General features: G+C 34.6%; 3 protein-coding genes across 5 annotated transcripts; 2 read left to right on the top strand and 1 right to left on the bottom strand.

The window, feature by feature from the left end:
• The first annotated feature begins 738 nt into the window (after positions 1–738).
• On the top strand, positions 739–9,766 carry LOC114262313 (secretory carrier-associated membrane protein 4). 3 transcript variants are annotated; one of them, XR_014344720.1, is made up of 13 exons: positions 739–1,202; positions 4,963–5,076; positions 5,162–5,221; positions 5,445–5,478; positions 5,591–5,716; positions 6,642–6,704; positions 6,814–6,907; positions 7,529–7,574; positions 7,667–7,734; positions 8,117–8,259; positions 8,404–8,452; positions 8,880–8,945; positions 9,467–9,766. XR_014344720.1 is itself a non-coding variant. In XM_082895820.1 (12 exons), the coding sequence occupies exons 1-12, from the start codon at positions 1,146–1,148 to the stop codon at positions 9,506–9,508; spliced, it is 819 nt and encodes a 272-aa protein (XP_082751946.1). In that variant the 5' UTR covers positions 953–1,145; the 3' UTR covers positions 9,509–9,766. The 3 variants fall into 3 exon arrangements, 1 of the variants encoding a protein (XP_082751946.1); XR_014344719.1 differs by having other exon boundaries at positions 798–1,202; positions 8,117–8,218; XM_082895820.1 differs by lacking the exon at positions 8,117–8,259 and having other exon boundaries at positions 953–1,202.
• Positions 9,767–10,955: 1,189 nt separating this feature from the next.
• On the top strand, positions 10,956–17,448 carry LOC114262312 (phosphoribulokinase, chloroplastic). The gene is made up of 5 exons (XM_028202671.2): positions 10,956–14,372; positions 15,723–15,807; positions 15,975–16,059; positions 16,583–16,827; positions 16,946–17,448. The coding sequence occupies exons 1-5, from the start codon at positions 13,807–13,809 to the stop codon at positions 17,195–17,197; spliced, it is 1,233 nt and encodes a 410-aa protein (XP_028058472.2). The 5' UTR covers positions 10,956–13,806; the 3' UTR covers positions 17,198–17,448.
• A 971-nt stretch (positions 17,449–18,419) lies between these two features.
• LOC114262311 (protein BASIC PENTACYSTEINE7) lies at positions 18,420–23,537 on the bottom strand. The gene is made up of 2 exons (XM_028202670.2): positions 23,398–23,537; positions 18,420–19,336 (listed from the first exon to the last, which is right to left on the bottom strand). Exon 2 carries the CDS (start codon positions 19,304–19,306, stop codon positions 18,608–18,610), a length of 699 nt encoding a protein of 232 aa, XP_028058471.1. The 5' UTR covers positions 19,307–19,336; positions 23,398–23,537; the 3' UTR covers positions 18,420–18,607.
• Positions 23,538–25,380: the final 1,843 nt, after the last annotated feature.

Below are 25,380 nucleotides of genomic sequence, written 5' to 3'. Positions count from 1 at the left end.
GAGCATTCTTTGAGAAAAGAGCATGATTGATATATGATGTCCTTCTCTGGTGTTGTGTGACAAAGACAGCTCCTACTCCCAACTAATTGTACGTTTTGTTGTTGGAGATTTCAGTCTTTGATGCTAAATCGAAATATAGCTCCCAAGTGGGAGATTGGGTTAGTTGTCTTATAATTTATGGCGCTGTTTGGCAAGTTGTTTTTTTGATTTTTTTAGTTAAGTTAATAAAAATAAAATAGATTAAAATAGTTAATAAAACAAAATATTACATATAATTTATAATCATTTCATTTTTTTTTTATAGTCTTATTTTTTATTTTAGTTAGACTAAAATAGAAAAAAAAATTCAAATAATCAATTAAAATTATCAACTTTCCAAACAGGGCTTAGTATGAATCACATTCAAATCTGACCCATGGTTTGGAGCAAGGATCCTCTAGAGTGATTTTTCCCTAAAGTTTCCTAAAGTGCTACATTGTGTGGTTGAGATTTACTGGCAAGTCACATCAATTTTTCTGATGTGACTTGCCAGTAAATTTCAACCACACAATATAGCACTCTAAGAAACTTTAGGAAAATTTCACTCTAGAGGATCTTGGTGCATGGTTTGTCCACCCCTACTTCCAACGTGAACCATCGGGCCAGCTCACTCGTGGAGGTTAAAGGGTTTATTTCAAACTTGTGATGCGATTGCGTGGCATTACAGCTAAGGCAATAGTCGGTTCCATCTAGTGTGGCATCATCATACCCCTCACCAACATAAACGCCAACAAATGAATGCCACAAACCCAAAGAGTAAAATGTTACTACAAAACCTAGTCACGTGACGTTCACATGACCAAAATTGCAGTGTGGCAAGTTTCTATTGCTCAGACCCAAGTGCATCTGATAAACCCGTTCCACCCAATCTCAACCCCACCGCTTTACAACTCGTAATTTTATCAAATTCGCAGGGGCAAATATAAAAGTCTGTTATCGACATTGAACCTCCCGCGTTGCACACAAGCAAGCAGATATCAGAAGTGTGGAGAGTGCCTCTCTCTCTCTCTCTCTCTCTCTCTATCTCTATCTCTATCTCTATAACTCACCACTCTCTGCGGAGGGTTTTTGTGCAAAATTGTTGGGGAAGTGAAGAAGAATCAACCATGAATAGACGCAACGATCCGAACCCTTTTGAAGAGGAACAAATCAATCCATTTTCGGTAACCTTCCTCAATCTTATACACATACACATGCCCTTTTTTAGATCTGGTCGCTTTTCCGCCTTTTAATTTGAATTATTTTTTGATTTGTCTATTTATACTGCTATGCTGTTGTTGTTGTCGTTGTTGTTGTCGTCGTCAATTTCAGTTGTTGATGGGTTTAGCTTGCTGCGTTTTGTGAGGGTCTAGATCGGAGAACCCTAGATTTTGTGCAGTGGTTGGAAATGTGGTTGACTAAATTTCTGTAGAGAGTTTGTTGAAATTATAGAATAATGGGTATTTTTGTTTTGTGATTGTAGGCTAAGTGGTGGGATGTGACATTTTTTTAATTGGGAATTTTGTGGGTATGATATGGCTAGGTCTGCTATGTCTGTATTGGGTGGTGAAACCAATAAAAGGAACTGTTTCCAATGAATTGTGCAATTCTGATCTTATTGGTTGAAATAAGGTTGTGTCATAGAGCTTGAATTTCTCGTATTATATATACCAGTGTAGGGGATAATTTTGGTCCACAATTTATCTTTGAAAGGTGCAATTAGAGATCTAAATGTAATAAGTTTTTGAGTGTCGTGATCACAAGACCTAAATGTAATAAGTTTTCAACCTTATTTATCACAATTTGATGTTTGTAATGATTTTTAATCAACATTGTAGCCCCTAACGTATGTTTATTATATTATAAAATTTTATATTGTTTTCAAGGCCAAAAAGATTGAAAAAATTTATGTAGTAAGGGATTTAACTATATATAGGATAATTAGAAATGCTACTAGAATAGAGAATTGATAATTCATTACAATTAAATTTCATCCAATATCATCAACAGAAGTTTCTCTCCATTTCCCATGCGACATTGTTATTATTAGTCACTTTGCAATTGCATTGTTAATTCACAAGAAAAAAACAAATTAATTAATTTGAATGAATTAGCAAATTTTTCATTTTTAATACTAATTAATCTAATGTGGATACAAAAATAGAAATTAGATTTTTTAAGGAAATTCACTTGAATGGGATTATGGGAGAAAGTGAAAATTTTCGCATACCCACTTGCCACAAATACAAGCACACGGGCTACACACAAAATTATAATATTTTTGTGAATTTGCGATATGTTATATAAAAAAATAAATAAATACAAATACTAGTGAACTACATATTTTTGTATTTTGTATATGAATATGATGTATAAGAAAAGAAGTAATTTTGAGCAACAAAAAGTAGCGTCTGAACACAAAAAAGCCAAAAAAGGGGAATATTTTGGCAAGCAATGCGCAATGGTGCGTATCGGCTGATTCTCCAATTCTAAGAAACATGGACATGTGACATGACGCAGATACGACATACCGACACGTTAATTTTTAAAAAATACAGGATACGACACGTGGGGGACATGCTTGAAATATATAATTTTATATATTTATTATATGTTATATGTATGAATATATCATTCAAAGATAATAAAAAATACAATATAACAAATTCCTATAAATTTATATGATTTTTGTTTTATTATTGTATCTTAAGTTGTTTTGTTCAAACTTGTAATTAGTTTCACACGTGTCTAATTGATAGACAAGTATGTTTAAGCAATTGACACGTGTGTCCTTCAAGTGTCCAAAGAGTGTACAGATCTTTAAAAAAAATTAAAAAATAAGACACGTTTTGAAGAGTGTCAGACATGTGTCCTAAGAGTGTCGCAAGAGTGTTGGTATCTGACACGAATACGACACAGATACGTCAACGTATCCGTGCTTCTTAGCTCCCAGTTATGGAAATGATACCCAATATGTGTATTGGCCGATAAGTATGTTATTTTATTTTGTGGCAATACAAAGCAGAGTATTTGAGTTGGGATGCCCAAAATCTGTTACGTAACAGCTGATATTTTGATCCATGAAATCACCACCTCATTCAATGTGTGAAGAAACCTTTATTTAATTAATTCCTTTAATTAATACATTGTCATACTTATCCATTTACATATACATGCTTTTGATGCCTAAATGAAATTTCAATGTGGCTGAAAGTATTATCAAAGTTGATGAAATCTAGGAATTATTGCTTCACATTTTAATGAAATATAAGAAAATAGTGCCATTATGTTCATGTTTGCTAGGATAATGCAATCTATGCATTTAATAATGACCTTAAATGTTTGGATCCCTTTGTTTTTCAAGTTCAAAAATCAGTTGTTGCTTTTGGAGTAACGTAAGATGCATATCCCATGTTCTTCTTTAGTAGGCAAGCCAAAATTAGCCCTATTTTCCTTTTCAAGTAATTGGGTATAATAACACATTTAGACATGAACTTTTAGCCTACATAAAATGGTTGAATGGGCTGTTGATGTAGGGTATAAGGAGGTCAAAAAATTATGTTCAAGGGATGGGATCCTTGTGGGACTCGCTGAGTTAAAATTTCTCTTTGGAGATTGACTCTGGTGGTAGCTCATGTGTCTTTGTTGGGGACTTTGGCTAAGGTTATGATTTTAAGTCAGTAATGTAGGCAACTTTAGGATAGTTGGAATTTCACCACCTTAAAATGATTTTTTATAGTGGGTCTAGTCTAGGCCAAGAAAAAGGTCATAGGATTAGGATAAGATAAGATAGATCATAGAAGGGTTCTAGAGTTTGTGAACCAAAAAGAGTTGGTATTGGCTTGAGTTTTGAATTTGTGGGTTGCTGGCTTTGCTAAAAATTAGGCATTTGAAACTCTGGTAAAGCGTTTTTGTTGTTAAATTAAACTCCAAAAGCTAGGAGATAGTTTGGAGCTTTATGAGGATGTGAGAGGCTAGTGTTCTGAGCCAAAATATGGTTTTTTCTAGGGTTGTTTATGGTCTCCCAAGAAATTCAATCAAGCTTTCTTCAGGTTTTAGGTTGCCAGGGTTTGATGTGGTCCAAATGCAAAGTTATTTGTGATCGCCTAATCCAAAGAGCGAATGAAAACATAATTCACCCCATGATAATATACCAAATGCATTAAACAATCACCTCATAATTAATTATTGGGTAAATTACAAATATACTCATTGAGGTTTGTTTAAAATACAGATTGCCTCTTGTGGTTTAAAAAATTATAAATACCCCATCGTCAGAATTTTTTATTTAACAAAATTAACTGAAAAATTGAAATTCCTAATTGCTTTCCTATCAATAACAAAATTACCTAAATTATTAATTGAAATAAATTTCTGATATTGTTACAAACTATTAATTGACTTGATGATTTTTAATAAAATGGGTTATTTGTTATGAAATTAGAAATTTCAACGGGTGGGATATAATTTCTAGAACCATAGGGGGCACTTTTTATTTTAACCAAACCTTAGGGGGTGTATTTGTAATTTACCCATAATTATTTTGCATAGTAATCTGAATCAATTTTAAAAGGTCCACACCAAACACAATTTATAAAGTTCTAGTCAAAACTGATTGTTGTCTTCAGAAAGTAAAGTACCTTGTGATTGTAGACACAGATGTATGCAGAGCAATAAAATCTGTGATTGGTGGGCCATGTTCTTGGTGAAGTATGAATTTGGATGAACTGTTCAGGTCTGACTTAAGGTACTTGTTGCCTCTGCAAGTAACCAGTTAAAGCATCGTTGTCTAATTTTTTTTTTTTTTTTTTGGCACAATATATTGGTTTTTAATTCTCATTGTTGTTTGAATCATGCATTTTGGATTTTGGATCCTAAAATTTTCTACCTGTATTCATTATTTATGTGGTTCATCATGCTATCCAAATTGTGCTTTGTGTGCAGAATGGCAGTGCTGCTCCTGGATCAAAGTCACGCATTCCTCAAATGGTTGCTCAAACCCTGGGTTTCGGACAAAAGCATGATGCAACTGTTGATATACCATTGGATACAATGAATGTAATGAAGTTACAGTTCCTTATTTATTTGCCCTTTCTTAGTATTCAGAGTATTGAGTTGTGTATCATCTGGTTTGATATGGCAGGATTCCAAAAAAAAGAAGGAACTTGCAGCTTGGGAAGAAGATCTGAAAAGGAGGGAACGAGTTAGTTTTACAATTCTTTTATTGAGCATATGCTTGCAAATGCACCTCAAAAAACTTGTTAATGTTTTCTTAATTGTAAATTGATCATTTTGCTGCCTTCAAAATGACAACCAGACTGCTTGATGAAACAATGGCACTCATAGTATGTCTTGATTGCATGCACTTTTCTAACATAAATTGTATACTTGTTTTAAGCAGTACTGATGCATGCTACACTTTCCAGGAAATTAAACGAAGGGAAGATACTGTGGCCAGTGGTAAGCCATGAGATGAAGGGCAAGCAATATTCATTGCACAGGATGTAGTTTTGTTTGCTTTTCCTGGATAATGACAATGTTCTGATTTATTTATCCCAATATTTCTTTTCAGTTGGTGTTCCCACAGATGGTGATAGGAACTGGCCTCCATTTTTTCCAATTATTCATCATGATATATCCAATGAGATCCCTGTTCATGCTCAGAAGTTGCAGTATTTGGCTTTTGCGAGTTGGTTAGGTATGGATGGTTTTGTTCTTTTGATTACAGAATTGTTCATTTGGACTACATTTCTTTCAACTGTAATGAAATAGTTCCACCTTGAGATCAATTGATAGGGAAAAATTGTTAGTAAAGTATTATTCTTTTAGTTAGTTATGAAATGCTTGTACAATTCCATACTAGTTTTCCGGAAAACCTTCTATGGCAACTTGCATGCTTTCTGCCTTTTGCATCAGCTACCACGATAAAATGTCAGACTTTTGAACTGAATATTGTCAATTAGTGTGATGGATTTTATATCTCCTCATTTTGGAATTTGGACTTATTTTTACATTTTGCCCTTTCCCTTTTTCCGTTTGTGAGTCCAGCTGTGAGCTGCTGAGGGTGGATCATTCAGATATTTCTGTCTTAGCTAATTGCTTGCTTTTAGCAGCAACCCATCCTTCCAAACCTTATCTGCAGTTCATAAAAAAATACTCAAGGTCAATTATTATTTTACTTTTGCGAACTGCCTAAATCTTTTGTCTCTTTTGTTGTGGAACTTGAAGTTGAGATCATCCAGAATGGTTCAGGTAGCTCTCAGTTGTATTATATCTTTGTTTGAAACAAAGCCTTTAAAGAGTTTGTGTTTGTTTTCAAAGCCAGTTTGTTTGGTGGTTATAGAGGGGATAGTTTGATGATGACTCAAGTGACTTAATCCGCCTATCCCTCCACCACCACCCCCAAAAAAAGTCTTGGAAGATCAATGTTTGAAATTGGATGATACAAGAGAGGGTTTTTTTTTTTTTTAATTTTGTTTTCATTTTCTTAAATTGTCTTTATGACATTTTGGTAAGGAGACTTCTATGGATCTTCACTTGTTCGTGTGACTTTGTTCTAATTCTTCTCATTCTAACTTTGTCCTGTCATTTATATGTTTTCCTTTTTCCCACTTCCATTTCAGGTATAGTTCTTTGCCTTGTATTCAATGTTATTGCTGTGACGGTTAATTGGATTAGAGGTGGAGGTAAGGTTTCTAATATATATATTCTTTTATAAATACCTTTGGGCATATATATATTTAAATTTTTGACAAGCTTCAGTATAGTGCTTCTGACATGTTTCACTATTTCCAGATGTAAAGATTTTTTTCCTGGCAACAATCTATGCCATACTTGGATGCCCTCTTTCATATGTCCTATGGTACAGGCCACTTTATCGTGCTATGAGGTATTCAACCATGCCTTGTTTTGTCTTTTCATTTCTTGATTTCATCCTATGCAATCTGTGGGAAACTTCAAATTCATCTTACCTTTTTTGGGGGGTTGGATTGGGTGGGTTGGGGGAAGGACTCACTTGAAGTCATTTGAAATGAATATGTTGAGATTTGTCTTTCGTGCTATGCAATTATAAATAGAAATTTAGAAAATTGATCAATGTTAAATGAAGTGTATTTATATGGGAGTATAAACCATATATTCTCCTTTGCCCTCATTCTAGCCATGCCTTATGTTAGAATTTGCTGTGTCAGTGATTATTAATAGTTATTTTGTGCACATGCCTTATGTCTATCTACTTCTTATGGTCACTCAAGCTGCAGACGCAGACTAGCTGCAGCCCAGGTGATTCAGAGTGCAAAGAATGACCATAAGTGGCTCAAGAAACAGAAAAATAAGGAGGCTATTTGTCTGTTTGTTTTCATGATTGTTGATCATATCAATGGCATACATGCTGTTTAATTTGTTGAGTGAATTTTAAATATCTGAATTGGAAAGATGCTGTGGTTATAGCATGAAAGTTCTGGACATGGTGGTAGTTGTAGTCATGTGACTATCTGTTTCCAAATTGCAGGACGGACAGTGCATTGAAGTTTGGTTGGTTTTTTCTGTTTTACTCGGTGAGTCCGGTTCATGCCCTGTGAATGTTATTGCTTCTCCTTGTAGTTAATGTCTTATGTTTCCTTGTCTTTGATGGTACTGGCACTTGCAGCTCCACATTGTTTTTTGCGTATTTGCTGCTATTGCTCCTCCTATCGTCTTTCATGGGCAGTCATTGGCGTAAGTTTTTACATTTTTTGTTTTGTATTTCTGTTTGAGGAATTTATTTTGATTAGATGATCAATTAGTATTGTATTTTATGTTTAGTTGTTCTTGTAAAACTATTATGTGATTTTTTGGGGTTTTAACTGGCATTGTTTCCTGCCTAATATTTTTCACTTTATGAATAGCACTGTTTCCAGTTTTTCACAGTGGCTGTTTAAGGGCACTCATGTTTTACAGGTGGATGTCTTGTGGTGTATTGTTGTTTAATAGACAGAAAATGTGACAGATTAGGCAGCTATCTGATGGTCCTTATATGCTACATTTCTAAAACAAGAAAGTAATTTGAATCGTGAATCGAATTGTAGCTAAATAAGATTTGATAATCTTAAGCTTTCAGATTTGTCAGGGTTGGAAGTGGTGTTTTATCATGATAAATTGCAACTTTGTCAAGACTCTCCAGATAGCAACCTTTACTGAATCTTCAGAATAAGAGGCATGGGTAGGTCTATACTAGAGTGGGAGACTCACTCAATACAGGAGGTCTCTAGTATAGAAATCTTTACTATTTTTTACGCCATTAAAAATGTAAATTTAGTTTTTATTTTTAAGTTATTGTTTACTCATCCTTATCCTTCACTTTGATCTTGTAACTAATATTTTCCTCTTCGTGTTTTCAAATCTCAGGGGCATCCTTGCAGCAATTGATGTCTTTTCTAGGCATGTGTTGGTGGGGGTAAGTTGTATAATGTGTCACCCTCTACACACATGTATCTTATTGTTTTCTTGCATTTATTTGTGTAGATTTTATCATTAGGGTGCTGCAATCCTATCTTTTTTTATGGAATTATTTTGAGAAAGTCATTTATTGTGTCCAAACTTCAGGTGTTATAATTTTGATGTCTTGATCTAGATTACCGGATGGTGGGCAGGAGTCAGTTTGACACTTAAAATACAGTGAAATCTAGTGTGTTTTAAGAAGCATCTACAATCAGTTTATAAAATTTATTCTATTAGGACTAATGTATAAAATTTGACTGTTCGTGTATAACAATATGAGCAATTAATGTTCTGTGTATTTGTTTGTTTTTTTGTTTTTGTTTTTTGCACTCTATTGAATTTATGGATACAAGTACAACTAATATTGCTATGTTTTTTTGCAGATTTTCTACTTGATCGGGTTTGCCTTGTTTTGCTTGGAGTCACTTTTAAGTTTGTGGGTTCTTCAGGTTAGCCTCTGGAAAACTGAAAATTGCCTTTTTACTTATAAATATCCTACTTGTCCTTGCCCTTGTTTTTGTTTTTCCTCTTCACGTCGTACTTATATACTACTACTTTTTGTAGTGCAGAGGATCTATAATAATGTTCTTGCGTATGAAAATAATATATTACTAATAATATATGTCAATCCTCTACATTGTTGAAAAACCAAACAATTTGATTCGTATGTTTTGATGAGTTCCAATCAAAACGATTCCGGTTGTGCTATTGTATTGAAAGTTGAGTGAATCATCATGATTCAATTTGCGATTCACAGCAATGCAATTATGTTTTTGTTTGCATAGTGCATGAAACGTCATTTTTGCCTCTCGATCAAGAAATAAAAAAGAGATCACCTAATTATATTGCAATGATGATATAAATACTATTTAATTATATTGATATTTATTTAATTTTAACCACTAATTTTTAGTTTCACCTACAGTAGTTTCATTCTCTTGAACTCTCTATTTGTTCTTTTGTTGTGCAGAAAATTTATATGTACTTCCGAGGTAACAAGACAGATGTATGAAATCCAGCATCTTTCCATTCAGATGTTTAGTGTTATGTTACTCTCTGTTGAGCACCTGAGTATATTCTGCCCTCACTCCATTTTCATTGTTGAGTTAGTTGATTGAGTTTGACATGCTCTGTTTTATTTTTCTTTTCTTTTTTCTTAATTTGGTTCTATATTCAAGGTTTATCTTTTTCTCCAACATTGAAGGACCTTGAATGTTCTTGTATTTTGATAATTCGTTCTTGTTTACATAAAAACTGTGCCTTTGTTTCATAGCCACAGATTAATAGTGTACAAAATTTGATCGACAGATATATATCTTGAGCATTCGGTCCCCTATCAGACAGGTTATTTGCAATTTCATTCTGTCAATTAGTTGGGAAGCATCTTGTAGGTTATCCGGTTAAAAAATTGGTTTCAAGTTGGATCAAATCTGAATATACTGAAAAAAATACTTCCATTTAAAACACTATGAATGGTGACATTGTCCATTCAGTCCATGGGAGGCCAGTAAACATTCGGCCTAAATAAGCACTTGGTTTAGAGACACACACACACACACACACACACACACACACACACACATATATATATATATATATATCATAGCCTGACTGCTTTTTATGCTGAAACACAAAACGGGATTGAGTAGGTGTTTGGCATGCACTAAAAAAGTGTACTTTTTTTGGATACATACACTTGTTTAGGTTATATCAATCAACATCTATCAATATTTATTAACATTTCTTCTCTATTTTTTATCCATTTTCTTTACTTTTTTACATTTTTTTTTGTTATAAAAAGTTAAAAAGTACATTTATTTTGAACATTTTAAATCACCTTGAATTTCTACTCATATGAAAGCTTGGATATCTTTGACAAGATTGTATTTTTTGGTTGAAATGGACGGATCAATCTCCTTCCGAGCATGTTTCACAGCCACTTATTTGTCCTAAAAAGTTGCCTTCTGGATTGAAGATGACGGATTAACTTCATATATATTATTTAGGCTTAAATAACAATGTCAAATTGTTTAAAATATTAAAAAAGCGGTGAAAAACTATAAAAATATGATATTTATTTATTTTTTTATTTTTTAAACCACACTATAAAACAATACAGTATTACTGCAAATTTGAACTTAGACTGTTAAAGTAACATAACAAGATTGTTATTAAAAAAAGAAAAATACTTGAGAGCACTAAATGGGGATCACTAAAGGAAGCACTAATGATGTGGCAGTGGGTCCCGTCCACTTTCTATGCCTTGTTTTTATTTTTTTATTATTTTTTTTGCCATTCCCAATGTATTAGTGCTATTAGTGATGTATTTTTTAGTGGTCTAAATCATTGTTGTTAAAAAAATCCATGACCGAGGATCTTGACTCACAATTTCATATTATTTTCAGAAACAGTTTTCAAAATAAATTTTCCATGTTTTTTCTGATAATGAGAATATAAGGGTCTCGTCTGGAAAGTTGACTATTTTAGTTGATTTTTTAGTTTTTTTTAAATTATTTTTGTTTGGTTAAAAAAGTTGTGTTTGAAAAGTTGGTTAACTTTTTTTTTTATAGTTGACTTGATGGTTGTGAGAGAAAAAATAAAATGATTATAATTTGGATATGATATTTTGTCTTATTAATTATTTTAGCCTATTTTGTCTTTATTAACTATTTTAACCTTAACCTACTTTCCAAATTTATTCTTCTTTTTATTTCACCTTCCATTTCCATAACAAATTACATAATGTTCAAAGAAAAATGGTATTTCTAAATTTTAAGCAATTTTTTTTTTTATTAGAAAGAAATTTCCATTAAGGAAACCAAACGGCACATATAAAGAGGAATCCATCCAATCAGATAAACTTACACCAAACAAAGAAAAGACGAAATCAAGAAATCACACCGAAGTAAATCTATGAAAAAATCCAAACACACAACTCGTGCTCGTACTACAAAGTAGAAGCCAATCGATTGGCCGTAGAGCATGTCTAAGATAGATCATACGTTACAATTACAGAGTGGGTAAGCTACATCAAGTACCGATGGATTCATAAAAAACCAAACCAAAACAAAAACAGTAACCGAAAAACTCAACCTCGAACCGGAGACAGCCAGATCCGTGGAGACATACCAGATCCGGAGTAGATCTGGTGGTGGGATAGTGGTGACAGCTAGGCGAGCGATTGAGGAGGACGAATAAGGCAGTTCTACACCGACAGGATAGAGAAACAGAAACCTAGCAAGCTTTCACCATAAAGGAAAGAAAACCCCTCACCGAGAGGGAGAGATTGGGAAGAAAGCTCCCAAAATTTATTTAGCAAAAAACCAAGAAACGAAGGGGGGAGGGAAGAGAGGTGAGAGGTGGCTGGAGGCCGAAGCCGTCTCCCTCTCTCCAAACAACTCTGCACTCAAGAAACCCTAAGAAAAGGGGAAGAGAGAGATATTCTCGATTAAAGAGAGAGAGAGAGAGTCTTCTTACCTAAATTTTAAGTAATTGGTGAACTGAAAAGTTGTAGGTAGGACCAGAGGAGTTTGGAAGGGAACAAGTTATATGAAATTGTAATTTTTTTTGAAATGAAACTTGCAAACGAATCAAACTGTTCAAGAATAGTTTAAGCTCAGTTAATTTTCAGTGAACCGAACATGAATATATCAAAAACTCAACCAATTTTCAATGTGTGGGTGAATTTGGATCACAAATTAATTTTTCAGTGCCCTTTTTCATTTTCTTTTCAATTTCATATGCACTTTTTCTTTTCACTGGTTACTGATATTGTAATTTAGGAAAACTTCATATAAAGATGTGGTCCTAAAATGAACTCCCTTACTATAATATTACCACACATTTCACAGAACTTTTCTATACACACTCACAAACAGTGGCGAAAGTTGAATTGAATGTCCAATTATGCTACGTGCATAAAAAAAATCAAGCATAAAATACACAAATGTAAGTTAAAAAATATCCGCATTTATTTTACATTTATAAATACATATATTTGGGTTACGGAAAATGTTTGGTAACTCAAATTTTTGTGGCTCAAATGGCTCAAATCTGTCAAAACGACGTCGTTTTACACTCATTTACACTCAAAACGACGTCGTTTTGAATGATTTGAGCCATTTAAATTACAAAATTTTGAACTATCTAGTATTGTTGGTTTGTTACATATGTAAATTTTGTGTTTAGTAGTGCACCTAAACTTTTTTTTGGAGGTCAATAATGTCCATATCTCATCCATTCCCACCCTCCTCCCCCTCATCTTCAATCAGCCACTTTAGTGCTTCCATGTGGCATTGCAAATATCCAAACTCCAACAGATGACCCACCATGCTTCCACATGCCCCTATGCTTATGCTTATCACTAAGACCATCACCTCATCAACAATTCTATCTCTTTAATTTATAAATTAGAAAAATATATAGAAGAAATTATGACTATGAAACTCTCCTAGGCATGATCTTTTTGGATCTAATAATGCAAAGTAAACTCTAAATATTTACAATTATCTACTAATTAGAAATATCGATTAAGCACATAAAACACTAATTCTAATCGAACCCAAAACATTTAAGTTTATGGCTTGCTTCAAAATTTGTTTCTTATTTTCAAATCACTTTAAAATATTTTATTTTAAAAAAAAAATATTATTTGATGCGACAATTGGACCTCCAATCCCACTCATTTACACCAAGGCAAATGTCCATTTTCCTTCAAAAATTATGAGTAAGGAAGATCACCTGATCATATGCCCATCTAATGAAATTATATCATATCTCTATTATTCCCTTATTTTTAGTGTCATATAATTCTTAAACCTCTTGTTTTTAATTGGGCACACCGCCAACCTGAAATAATTACTCTCCTACTTTAAAAGAGAGATGATCCAGACCCTCAGTTGGAGGTGACCCCATCACCCCACATACACATTGGGGGCAAGGAGAGGATCACAAAAAAAAGAAAAAAAAAAAATAGACCAATCAACATTCACTGGGTGGTGGGAGTCACCCGGGGGGTCTCACTCTTTTCCCCCACCTTAAAATTACCCACGGAGTTGTCCAAAACAAGGGGGTTTAGTCACAGAGAAACACATAGACACATCATTCAATTCCCCCATAAAAAATCAAACACTTCCCATCCTTCAAAACTGCCATCTGTTTCTGCAACCAAAACCTCTTTAATTTGTTTCTCGGACTTTTTCCTTCGGACATCGAAAGAAAACTACCAAAACCCATTTCATGTCACCTCCCAAACCAAGCTAAGTATTCCACTCTCTCTCTCTCTCTCTCAAATTCCTTTTTCTGGGTAAAATGGCAACCTGCAATGTCTACACTATCCAATCCCTCAACTCCTCTACTTGCTCAATCTCCACCTCCACAAATACCCAATTGGGTTTTCACCAGAAACAGCTACTCTTCTACACCACTAGCAACACCACCACCATGAGAGGCTGCAGTGGCGGCGGCGGCAATTCAATAACATGCTCAGCTGATGGCAAGACAGTGGTGATAGGTTTAGCAGCTGACTCGGGTTGTGGGAAGAGCACGTTCATGAGGAGACTAACAAGTGTGTTTGGAGGTGGTGCTGAGCCACCAAAGGGTGGGAATCCAGACTCAAACACACTCATCAGTGACATGACCACTGTGATTTGTTTGGATGATTATCACTCACTTGACAGGACTGGGAGGAAAAAGAAGGGAGTGACTGCACTTGATCCAAGAGCCAATGACTTTGATCTAATGTATGAGCAAGTTAAGTCACTCAAGGATGGGATTGCTGTTGATAAGCCTATTTATAACCATGTCACTGGTCTTCTTGACCCTCCTGAGCTCATCAAGCCTCCTAAGATTCTAGTCATTGAAGGATTGCACCCAATGTAAGCTTCTCTCTCTCTCTCTCCCAGCATTGAAGTTTTCTTCCTTTCTTTTTCATCAAATATATTAATATTCTTCTATTTTCTAAATAATTTCCATGAAATGAGTTTTCTAATAAAGCAATTTTCATTCAATGTGTGGCTATATGATATTCACTAAGAATTGTTGGAAGAAGTTTAAAAAGATTTTATATTTTGAATGAAATCCAAGAATAGAAATCAATATGTGAACATAGGAGCTCTGTATATTGCTGAAGGATAGAAAGATATGTCAAAGCTACTGTTTGTCCATTTGATTGTGTGGCTGTGGAATTGTGACTGTCCTGTCACCTTTTATCAATTAGTCCTTGGATTGGATCATGCTTTAGGCCCAACTTTATTCTTACAATTTTGTTTTTTAACACCATATATAATTATTTTATACATATATATTAGATGTTCGGTATTACTTTTACATCAAGATATATTTTAATTATCAGAATATCACCATCAGATCATTATAATAGAATTATGTATGAATAGAATTATAAGCACCAAGGGCTGGGTACGGCTCTAGCCTATTGGATTCTTTTCTCTCACATGATAGGGTAAAAAATGAACACTTTGAGGGTTGCCTCTAAATTCACCCCCAAAAGTTTTTTTGGGGCACCCCAATATTCTATTTATTTATTTATTTTAAATACCATCATACTCCTTAATCAAATTAACAAGGTGACTAAACTGTAAACCTAACTCTGGCCATCTCCTCTCAACTCCAGCATTTTTCTGGCCGGACTTTCCCACCTATGTCACCTCCCGTCGCAAACCTCCATTCCCAGCCCTTCTTTCTTCTTCCTCATCCTCCTTATATCTAGGGTTTCGGGAGGGGCAAGAAGGAGGAGGAAGAAGATGTGAGGCAGCAAATAAAGGGAAGAGGGTGGCGGATGACCAAGAGGAGGTGGTGGCCGTTCGGAAGCGAAGATGGTGGCGACTCGTTGCAGAGGGTGGTAGGGGATTACGGTGTTCGAAAAGGGCTCCGACGTTGGAGGTGATGACAACTGGTTGAAGAGGATGGCAGGGGGAGAAGGCCAATGAGGTTGCAGGGGGATGGCTGGGGATGGTTCTTATGGTTGTTAGATGGGCTACTAGTTGGCCAACATAAGGACATCTCCAATAAGATAGAAGAAATCTCCTGGGCATTTTGGTCCAGAAGTTTTTGGAGTGGCCTATCAAACCAATTTATATATAGTCCAAGCCTAAGATTCCTTTGATTGCAACTTAATCTAATTATATAATTAATAGTTGACAATTTGGTGTTGGATATGATCTTAATTAAGCCCGTTTAATGAGTAATAATTTTGTGCATTTGTGTAGGTATGACGAACGTGTGAGGGACATCTTGGACTTCAGTATCTACTTGGACATCAGCAATGAGGTTAAATTCGCATGGAAAATTCAGGTGAATGGTCTACTAATCCATTTTGATCCAATCCTATGATGTTTTTTGCATGTCGTTAGGTGTCATTTTCCTCCATTTCTTCGATCTAATTTATGATCCAACTCTAAGACTTTCAACTGTCATTTTCCTCCATTTATTTGATCTAATTTATGTTTCGACAACTGCAGAGGGATATGGCAGAACGCGGACACAGTCTTGAGAGTATAAAAGCTAGTATTGGAGCCCGAAAGCCCGATTTTGATGCTTACATTGGTAATTCTTCTTAGCCATGGCTTAAACAACTAGATTAGACAAGCTTGCATTGTTTGGTTCCACTTTCCTCTCTAATAACTTATACTTTTAGAAGAGTTCACCTCTCTCTCTCTCTCTCATATGCACAATGTTATGACAAGCAAGGAAGCAGAAAAATCTGCAATACAACAAAACACAATACAAAGATTTACGTGATTCGGCTATAAGCGTATGTCCATGGTTAAAAGAATGGCGAAAGAGTTCCACTATGAACATAAATATTACAATGAGTTGGCTCTCTCTCTCTCAACACTCTTACATAAGCTCACAAGATCATCACAACCCTATCACTTCAAATTAAATGTATATATACAAGGATCCAAAAGTAGCAAACTGGGTCAAAATAGGCCCAAATACAAATACTGGATTGGATTTACTTGCAGGTCACCCAAGGGTAATAAGCATGATCCTGGTCAAATTCGAGAGCAACACATAAACACAAACAAAAATGCACAAGTTTTCAATGTTTTTCTGTGTGTTGCAGATCCACAAAAACAATATGCCGATGCTGTGATTGAAGTGTTGCCCACCCAACTCATTCCAGATGACAATGAGGGCAAGGTTTTGAGAGTAAGGTTGATAATGAAAGAAGGGGTGGAGCATTTCACCCCAGTTTACCTGTTTGATGAAGGCTCTACTATCTCATGGATACCATGTGGGAGGAAGCTGACATGCTCGTACCCTGGCATCAAATTTTTCTATGGTCCTGATGCTTACTTCAGTCACGAGGTATGCAATCTCAAGCTTCAAAAAACAACTAGAAAATTGGGTGAATAGGATTGATTCAAGTGTATTCCTTGAACTATATGATGTTTATAATCGACTCTGTTTCATTTGTTTCCCTCAGGTGTCTGTGTTGGAGATGGATGGCCAATTCGACAGACTAGATGAGCTCATTTATGTTGAGAGCCATCTCAGTAGCATCTCTACCAAGTTTTATGGTGAAGTCACACAACAAATGTTGAAGCACGCCGACTTCCCCGGCAGCAACAATGGAACTGGTCTCTTCCAGACCATAATTGGAATGAAGATCCGAGACCTGTATGAGCAAATTGTTGCCACTAAGGCTGCAGCTCCTTCAAAAGCTAAAAAATTCTAAAGTATGCCTTGAATATTAAGCTATAGAGAACCAATTCGTCATATATTATCCCTACTCCACTGGACTTTTTCTCTCATTTTTCTCCAGATTTTCTTGTCCCGTCCCTCTAAGGCTCCACTAATAAGAACTAGAAACATTTCATTTGTATTTATGTCTAGTTGGAACTTTGTGGAGACTTGTAATATAGAGAAACGAAAGCAGATATGAAATTCAGTTAAGAAGATCAAGGAAACCTTTCGGCACATTGTTTACTTACCTGCATCACTTTTCTTGTATTGTCATAATTGGTAAAAGTCATCAATTGTCTCAAAAGCTCAAGTACGAATAAACTGAACTGAGCAGGATGCACAAATGGCTAGAAAACAAAGTGTAGCATGACAGATATAATGAGAAACAAAAAATGGATTTCAAGATTAAACCTAAGACCTCCATGTCTGAAACTACCACCTTCAAAGGTCTCATTTTATCCTTCAGCCACAGTTTCTTATGATACAAGGAACAACCTAAGATGGTTTGTCTCCATATCAAGCTATTGTGAAACAATTTTCATTTCTAGAATCTGGAATTCAATTTCACACTCTCTCTGTAAAAAAATTCTGGCAGTTATGGAACATTTTGCAATTTCAGTATTTCTTTTTGCAAACCAAATGATGATGATACCAAAGATTTACAGTCCCACATGCCATTCCCTTAAAAAATATCTAGATGAAGTTCCAAGAAAAGTATATAGAACACTCTCATAACCTACATCATCATTCACAATAACAGGTAGGTCATTCACAATAACAGGTAGGTCGGCAAAAGAAGCATGCTTAGACTTTCATTGGCAACTGAACGATCCAAACACAAACACACACAAAATGTGGGGGGGGGGGGGGGGGGTGGGGGGGGGGGGGGGGGTGGGTTGTTAAGATGTCTTCAGATTATATACAAAGTAATATGTTCTTATGGTCGTACAATTGTATCCCTGTCAACTCTAGAGAATTAGAAACTTGGGGGAAAAGCTTGAGTGTGCTCCATGTGCAGGGTACCAGCCAGAATTGAGCATCTTGAGGATGAAAATGATATTTCATTCATCCAACATTGGGAAAACACCATCTGTTTTTCTTCTTCAGAAAATGGCATTATAATGGTGAAATTAAATCATTATAATGGTAAAATTAAATTAGTATACTCCCAAATGGAGGAAAATAATGCATCATAATGTCAAGAACAGAATCACTTAAGAAGGAAGATATTTGGATAAAAATACTACAAAGATTAAGCATGCTCACAAACATGTTTTTTCAAGTGCCTCGAAGATACATACATCAGAAACTACATCTAAAAGGAAAGCAAAGAGCTATAAAACTAAAAATTAAAAATTAAAAAAAAGGCAGATATATACGTAACTGTGAACTTTGAACATCTTTACTTAATTGTAACAAACTTGTTAGTACCAAGTCTGGCCCAATGGTCCTTCAAGTCAAGCGGATGAGAAAGGTCACGACCCTCTGCTGCCAGTCTACATAGAAGTTTTCCATATGCTCCGCTGCTCATTTTCCTGCCAGCCACACGAGCCCCAGGCTTCATGCAACTCATGGGGAGGGGATATTCAGATATGTTAGTGGTGCAACACGACGATTGCCATCCTCCAGCACCGTTTTTATAGCAACCTCTAGCAACACCGGTACAAGAACAATACGGCGAAGGTACCCCAGAAAAATCCAAGTCAGCTTCATTGAAAACTACATTCAGATTCTTCCTCTCAACCTTTGTTCCCGGCTCAAATTGTTTCTTAGACTTTTTTGAACCAGAAGGCTTCTTTTTTGGTTGCTTTGGCCTCAATACGTCAGATGCAAATTGATTTGGACTTTTAGCAGTGGACTTCTTTTTCTTAACCTTTGTCGGATTAGTTGTATTCTCTGCCGGCTCAGACATAGGGGCAACAGAGCAGATGGGAACAGCAGCAATACCGGGTTTCGGGTCCATCTGACTTGCTTGAAAGGGATTTGAGCCAATCTTTGTCGCAGAAAAGAAATTTCCAGAATGAGCCCAAGAAAAATGGGGAATAGATGCCTCTGTGTTTGGTTCAGATATGAAAGGGTTTCTATCGTGGTGTGTCCCCATCTTTATGACTACTATTGTTCAGCGCTGCAGCTACACATGAAGATTTCTATAAGAACTTCCCAACTCATAGAACCCAATCTGCCATAGGTATCTACATATCCAGACGCAAGCTACTGATAGCAGAGGCCTTAAATCTTTTTCTTTCAGGAAAACATGCCTAAAGACTATGAGATGGAATGTATTTTCTTCTCAAGTATGCCAAAAAGCATGATACAGTTAGATAAACATCAAATCAAGCTCAAGGCAGAAGATTTACTAATAGCCACATCTGACCACATAATATAAAAGAAAGCAGCGACGAAAAAACAAAATGATTTTTTTTAAATAAAAAAAATGAAACAGGGGCTGTGAAACTTATATTAAATTTGAATAATTGCACTCATTCCGTTTATTGACATAAGAACCCCAAGATTATTAGCAAATCAACAGAAGTTCCATAAAACCCACATTTGCATAATGCAAAAACTCAATAATACATCATTATCTATCCTGGCTATTCATAAATAATTTCCAAATAATTTGTTGAATTTATTCAGAAGATTATGCAATAATGTTACCTTCTCTAATTAAATCAAGGATTGCATCATGTGATCCCAATGTTTTACAACATTCTAAATGAGTCACATGCCGAATTTATCTCAAATCATAAATTTTCACCATGGGATATAACCAATTAAGTTGAAACATCCTTAAAGACAAACTGCAATCAACGTATAACAAAGTTGAGAATTACTACTAGTACCACCTGCATGAGTAGGTAAAACAGATGACAATCTAAAATCATTTATTAAGCCACGGAGCTATTGGTGTCCGTTACAAGTATGTACATAATGATATACACATGTAAATGCATACATGGATGCAACAAATTACAACAAACAGCTGAAGCCCATGAAAATGCAGAACACTATGGTGAAAGTATATCCAACTATGGTGAATTTGCAGATAAAGTGAAAGATCAATACTATTTAAGCTTCTAAAAGGGAGCTTTTTTGATAAATTCCCTTTCTAAAAGTTTTATTCCATCCAACCCATATTCTTTTTGACTATTCCATTAGGTCTTATTTGAGATAAAAAGACCAAATCACCCTACATCTCTCATGCTCCCATTAATGTTGATAGTTTAGCAGGTGTTTGGCATGCACTAAAAAAGTGCAATTTTTTTTGCATACATACACTTATTTGGGTCACATCAATCAACATCTATTGACATCTCCTCTCTACTTTTCTACCTACTTTCTCTACTTTTCTACACATTTTTTTATAAAAAGTTAAAAAATACACTTATTTAGAACATCCCAAATCACCCCTTAATGTTGATTGTCATTATGTTTTGGTAGTTCCCATACATCAAGATGTTGACTGTCATCATATTCACAATAATTTGAAAATGAATTTTTACCATTATGTTGTTAATTACATGATATGAATATTCATAATAAAACATACAAATGTGAATGTTCACACGAATTCTGGAATATAGATAAAGACACCATGATCATGGTGACATGTGTGAAAGTTTGTATTGGGACAAAAAAATGGACAATATTAAGTAGAAATGGATAGTTTTCAATGGTAATCTTCATGTTATATCCACATGCAAATGTTAATATTCACAATGTTATATCAATATGATCATGATGACGTGTGAAAGTTCGCATTGGGGCAACACTAGCTACAGATGATGTGAATATTCACATCACAACACTATTTACACAGACAATGATATATCAAACCACCATTTCATTAATTTTTGGGGAAAAAAAAAACAAAAAATAGAGGGTTCACATCCTTTGAACACCATCAACACCAATAGCAACCACAATCACAAAAAAGGGGGAAAATAACATATTATCACTGCTTAAAAATAAGAATGTTCACCTGTTGTGAATGTTCACATCACTACATTAGATGAGAGAGAATTTTCCGGAAATGTGTTATGAACGTTCACATCAAATGAGAGAGAAAGTACAAAAACATGACAGCATCAACAATGCATTAACCACACACCACTATTTTTTTAGGTAATCAAACATGACATGAATAAGAATGTACAGATGATATGAATGTTCACATCACAACACTCGCTACACACATAGACAATAATATATCAAACCACCATTTTATTATTTTTTGAAAAAAAAAAACAGACGATTCACATCCTTTGAACACCCTTAGCACCAACACCAATAGCAATCACAATCACAAAAAGGGGAAAAATAACATATTATCACTGCTTAAAAATAAGAATGTTTATATCACTACATTAAATGAGAGAGAATTTTCCGGAAAGAGGTTGTGAACATTCACATCAGATGAGAGAGAATTCTCAGGGCGTTAAAGTCATTAAAGAACTTTTCAGAAAGGTGTCCATTTTATAAGATTATCAAATTTTTTAATAAGTTTGATGAAAAGGGAGCTTTTTTGGTTTAGGGCTATGATGCACGGACACGGGAAAACGCAAATTTTCAAAAAATGGGGAACACGACACGCTAGGGACACGTTCAATATATATAATTTTATTTATTTATTATATGTAAAATTAAAAAATATAAATATTATTTATTTATTTTAATATCAAATATTATTCACAAATCAAAATTTTCTTATAAATAAAAATAATTTATTTAAACAAATAATAATATCTAAAAAATAGAAAAAAGGTAAAGAAAAAAAAAAAAAAGATGTTTGTTCAAATATATATCCAGTATATAATATATACTATTATTATTAGTATATAAATATATATATATATATGCATATATTATTAGTATATAAATATATATGTATATATATTATTAGTATATAATGTATACAACGATCGATGGTCAAACGAGGGCATCGAAACACCATAACGAGAGAGAGAGAGAGAGCAGAGAGGGAGACGACACAGACGAGGAAGACGATGAAGACGATGAAGACGACACAGACGACGCAGATGAAATGAAGAAAGAAGAAGAAAAATGAAGAAAAACAGAAGAAAAGAAGAAGATCGAAGAAGAGATTTGAAGAATCGAAGAACATACCGGATCTAGGGCTCCATTTCAACAGGTTCTTCACCCTTTCTCTCTCTCTCTCTCTCTGTGCAACAGGTTAGGGTTTCTCTCCCTCTCTGTCCATAACGTGTCCAACAGTGTCCAAACAAGTGTCCGGTTGCAAAAATTCAAAAAAAAAAGGGACATGTTGGGTACAGTGTCGGACACGTGTCCACCGCGTGTCCAACGCGTGTCTGTGTCCGACACGTGTCCGTGTCCGACACCCAAACGTTGCCTTAGGAGACGTGTCCGTGCTACATAGGTTTACGGTTTAGGGACATTAAATATCAACATTAAAGTTTGATGAAAAGAGAGCTTTTTTGGTTTAGGATTTAGGGACATTAAATATCAACATTAAAATTTGATGAAAAGGGAGCTTTTTTGATTTAGGGTTTAGAGAAATTAAATATCAATATTAAATATCAACACTAAGGCCTCGTTTGGGAACAGGCTAATTTAGTAACTTTTTGGCTATTTGACTAAAAAGGTAGGTTAAAAAAACTTGTATGTTTGGGATGCCTTTTTGGCTAATTACGAAAATATGCAAAAAGTAGAGAGAAAAGAGAATCTTTGACTTTTTGGTATGAGTTGTTGACTTTTTGGCTAATTTAGTAACTTTTTGGCTAATTGGCTAAAAAAGTAAGTACCCAAACGGGACCTAAATATAAGGACATAAAAGTTTAAGAAAATAATGTAAATTAAGAAAAATGACTTTATGGGACTAAATAGGTTAAAAAATTCTTTCATGATTTATCAATAAAAATCCCCTTCGAAAACCCAGATAAATTAAAATAAAATTGTAAAGCCACAACCAAACAGTGACAAATCAAAGGCAAAACACTGCATAAAAAACTGATAACAGCTGACAATATACCCAGAAACACATTTACCCAGAAAGATCAAAGAAAATTTTAAGGAGATATCATATCAGGGTACCAATTAAGAAGAAGAGATCAAAACTAAGCACCAAAGAGAAAGAATGAAGAGTGTACAATACAACAATGAAATTTCAAAGATAAAGAACACATATTTGAGAGCAAAGTCAGAGGAACTTACAAGCAACTATGCAATTGAGAGCAGGGTTCTCTCTCTCTGTCTCTCTCAAACCCTCTTGGTTTGCTGAAATATCAAAGGAGTACTCAGAGTTGGAGTTTCTCATATATCAAAGGAGTCGTTCTCTCTCTTGTAGTGGAGGGAAGAATATTTTGAGCCCACGCTCCCTTCAAGTACGTATACAACACGCTCCGGCCAAAACCCAAATTGGGCATGGTTTTGTTAAAAAAAAAAAAAACCTCTCCCTCGATGAGGATCCGACTGAGGTTGTCTTAGTTTTATTCTAATGATTCAAATTATTTATATTATAAAATTAAGAGGCGATACAGACACACTCCAAACTCCCACCCCCATCACCCCACACACACGTGGGGGTTGGAGATTGGGAGAGAAGAAAAAAAAAGGATCAATCAAAAGCAAAGGGGTGAGGGGGAAAATGGTCTTAAACATTTTTGTATAAAATTATCGAATATATTATTTGTATAAAAAATAAGATTAATTAGATATGCTTAGTTTCATGATCGAATTATAATAGTTTAAAAAAATATATCAAAATTATATTAACTTTTATTTTTTAAACATAAATGTGATTTTATTATGGTTATAGATGTCAAATTGACTTATTTTTTTTCATAGATGATCAGCTTGATCAATCTTATAATATGAATGATTTGTATCATTGAAATAGATTTCGAAAATACCCCTACGATGCATTGTGATTTTTTAGTTAGGTTAAAAAATGCAAATAATTATGATTTTTTAATATTTTATTTGTATGAATAATAAATAGCATACGATAGATGTATCTTTTAATTTTATTTATATTTTTTAGATAGATTTTTTAACCCTAACAAGACGTTTCATTAGAGCCATAGAATACAATGAGATTAGTGTTGAAATTGGGGACGCGTGACATTTTTAGCGGCATAACACCCACCATCACTTTCACAATAGCCATATTTGAATTCAAAGTAATTTAAAATTTTACAATTTTTCATTGAGGATTCTTCATTGGGAAAATTGGTCTAGGGTCCTTCCTCCACTTTTCGTAATGGAAGAGATCCACAAAATTATTTTTTGATGTCTAAGGTCCCTAAACATATATCAGATAAATTTGTCTCTCTTCCTCGCATACCAGAAACCCCTCTTTCATTCTCACCCAAAAATGGCGTCAGACATTCTCGCGGAAAGATTAATCATTGCCATTACAAAACAAAATCAAAATATACAGAGAGAGAGAGAGAGAGAGAGAGAGAGAGAGAGGGGTTTTGTAGCAGTTTTTGTGGTTGATTATGAAAAGGAACACAAGAGGAGGCGGAGCTATATATATAAATGTGGCAGAGGCGCAAAGCTTAGATCCTGTGCAAAGGCGCAAAGCTATGGATCTAGGTCCTTCCACGAAGTTAACTTAGATCCTTCAACGAAGTTATGGATCTAGATCTTAGCAGAGGCGCAAAGCTTCAGTGATGGAGTGTTCTTGGAGGGCAAGAGGTAAGAAGCTTCACTGTGCAAAGGTAGAAAAAAGTGATGAAAACAGGAGAGATGAAAATATATATATATATATATATAAATATATCTCCAAACCACAAGTTTATCTATCTATGTTTATTTTCTCTCTGTGTTTTGGGAAAATTGGTTCTTTGGCTGTAAGTCCGGTTTGTAAAATTGTTCCGGCACTCTCGATATATCCCCAGAGAAATTCTCTGGGTTTGAACTAAAATTTCTCTGGATTGAACTAAATATATATGTTGTCCAGGAGTACTTGATAATATGTAATCGTGAAAGGTCCAATTTTTAGCTCTGTATGTAATTGCATTTGTTTTAAATTATTTTGATTTTCTTTCTGGATTTTGAACTCTACTGTACTTGTGTGATGCATCATTGTAGTGAAAATGCAACATGAAATTGTTTTGCATCTGTTTTGTACTAGCCTTAATAATGTAATAAGTTTTGTGCTGATGCAAAGAGGTTGATTGGTAGGAGGTT

This window comes from Camellia sinensis, chromosome 11, assembly GCF_055761805.1.
Source record: "Camellia sinensis isolate YWXY chromosome 11, ASM5576180v1, whole genome shotgun sequence".
NCBI lineage: Eukaryota > Viridiplantae > Streptophyta > Magnoliopsida > Ericales > Theaceae > Camellia > Camellia sinensis.
The sequence above is the reverse complement of the archived record's forward strand: the minus strand, read 5'-3'. Positions and strand labels throughout refer to the sequence as shown.

What these genes read in the sequence shown, in the direction of transcription:
- LOC114262311 (XM_028202670.2), bottom strand. Translation starts at nt 19,306, where the DNA reads ATGGGGACACACCACGATAGAAACCCTTTCATATCTGAACCAAACACA.
- LOC114262313 (XM_082895820.1), top strand. Translation starts at nt 1,146, where the DNA reads ATGAATAGACGCAACGATCCGAACCCTTTTGAAGAGGAACAAATCAAT. An exon ending in ATCTGAAAAGGAGGGAACGA is followed by an intron (nt 5,222 to 5,444) that starts GTTAGTTTTACA and finishes TACACTTTCCAG; the next exon opens with GAAATTAAACGAAGGGAAGA. An exon ending in CCACTTTATCGTGCTATGAG is followed by an intron (nt 6,908 to 7,528) that starts GTATTCAACCAT and finishes TCCAAATTGCAG; the next exon opens with GACGGACAGTGCATTGAAGT.
- LOC114262312 (XM_028202671.2), top strand. Translation starts at nt 13,807, where the DNA reads ATGGCAACCTGCAATGTCTACACTATCCAATCCCTCAACTCCTCTACT. An exon ending in AATTCGCATGGAAAATTCAG is followed by an intron (nt 15,808 to 15,974) that starts GTGAATGGTCTA and finishes CGACAACTGCAG; the next exon opens with AGGGATATGGCAGAACGCGG. An exon ending in CGATTTTGATGCTTACATTG is followed by an intron (nt 16,060 to 16,582) that starts GTAATTCTTCTT and finishes TGTGTGTTGCAG; the next exon opens with ATCCACAAAAACAATATGCC.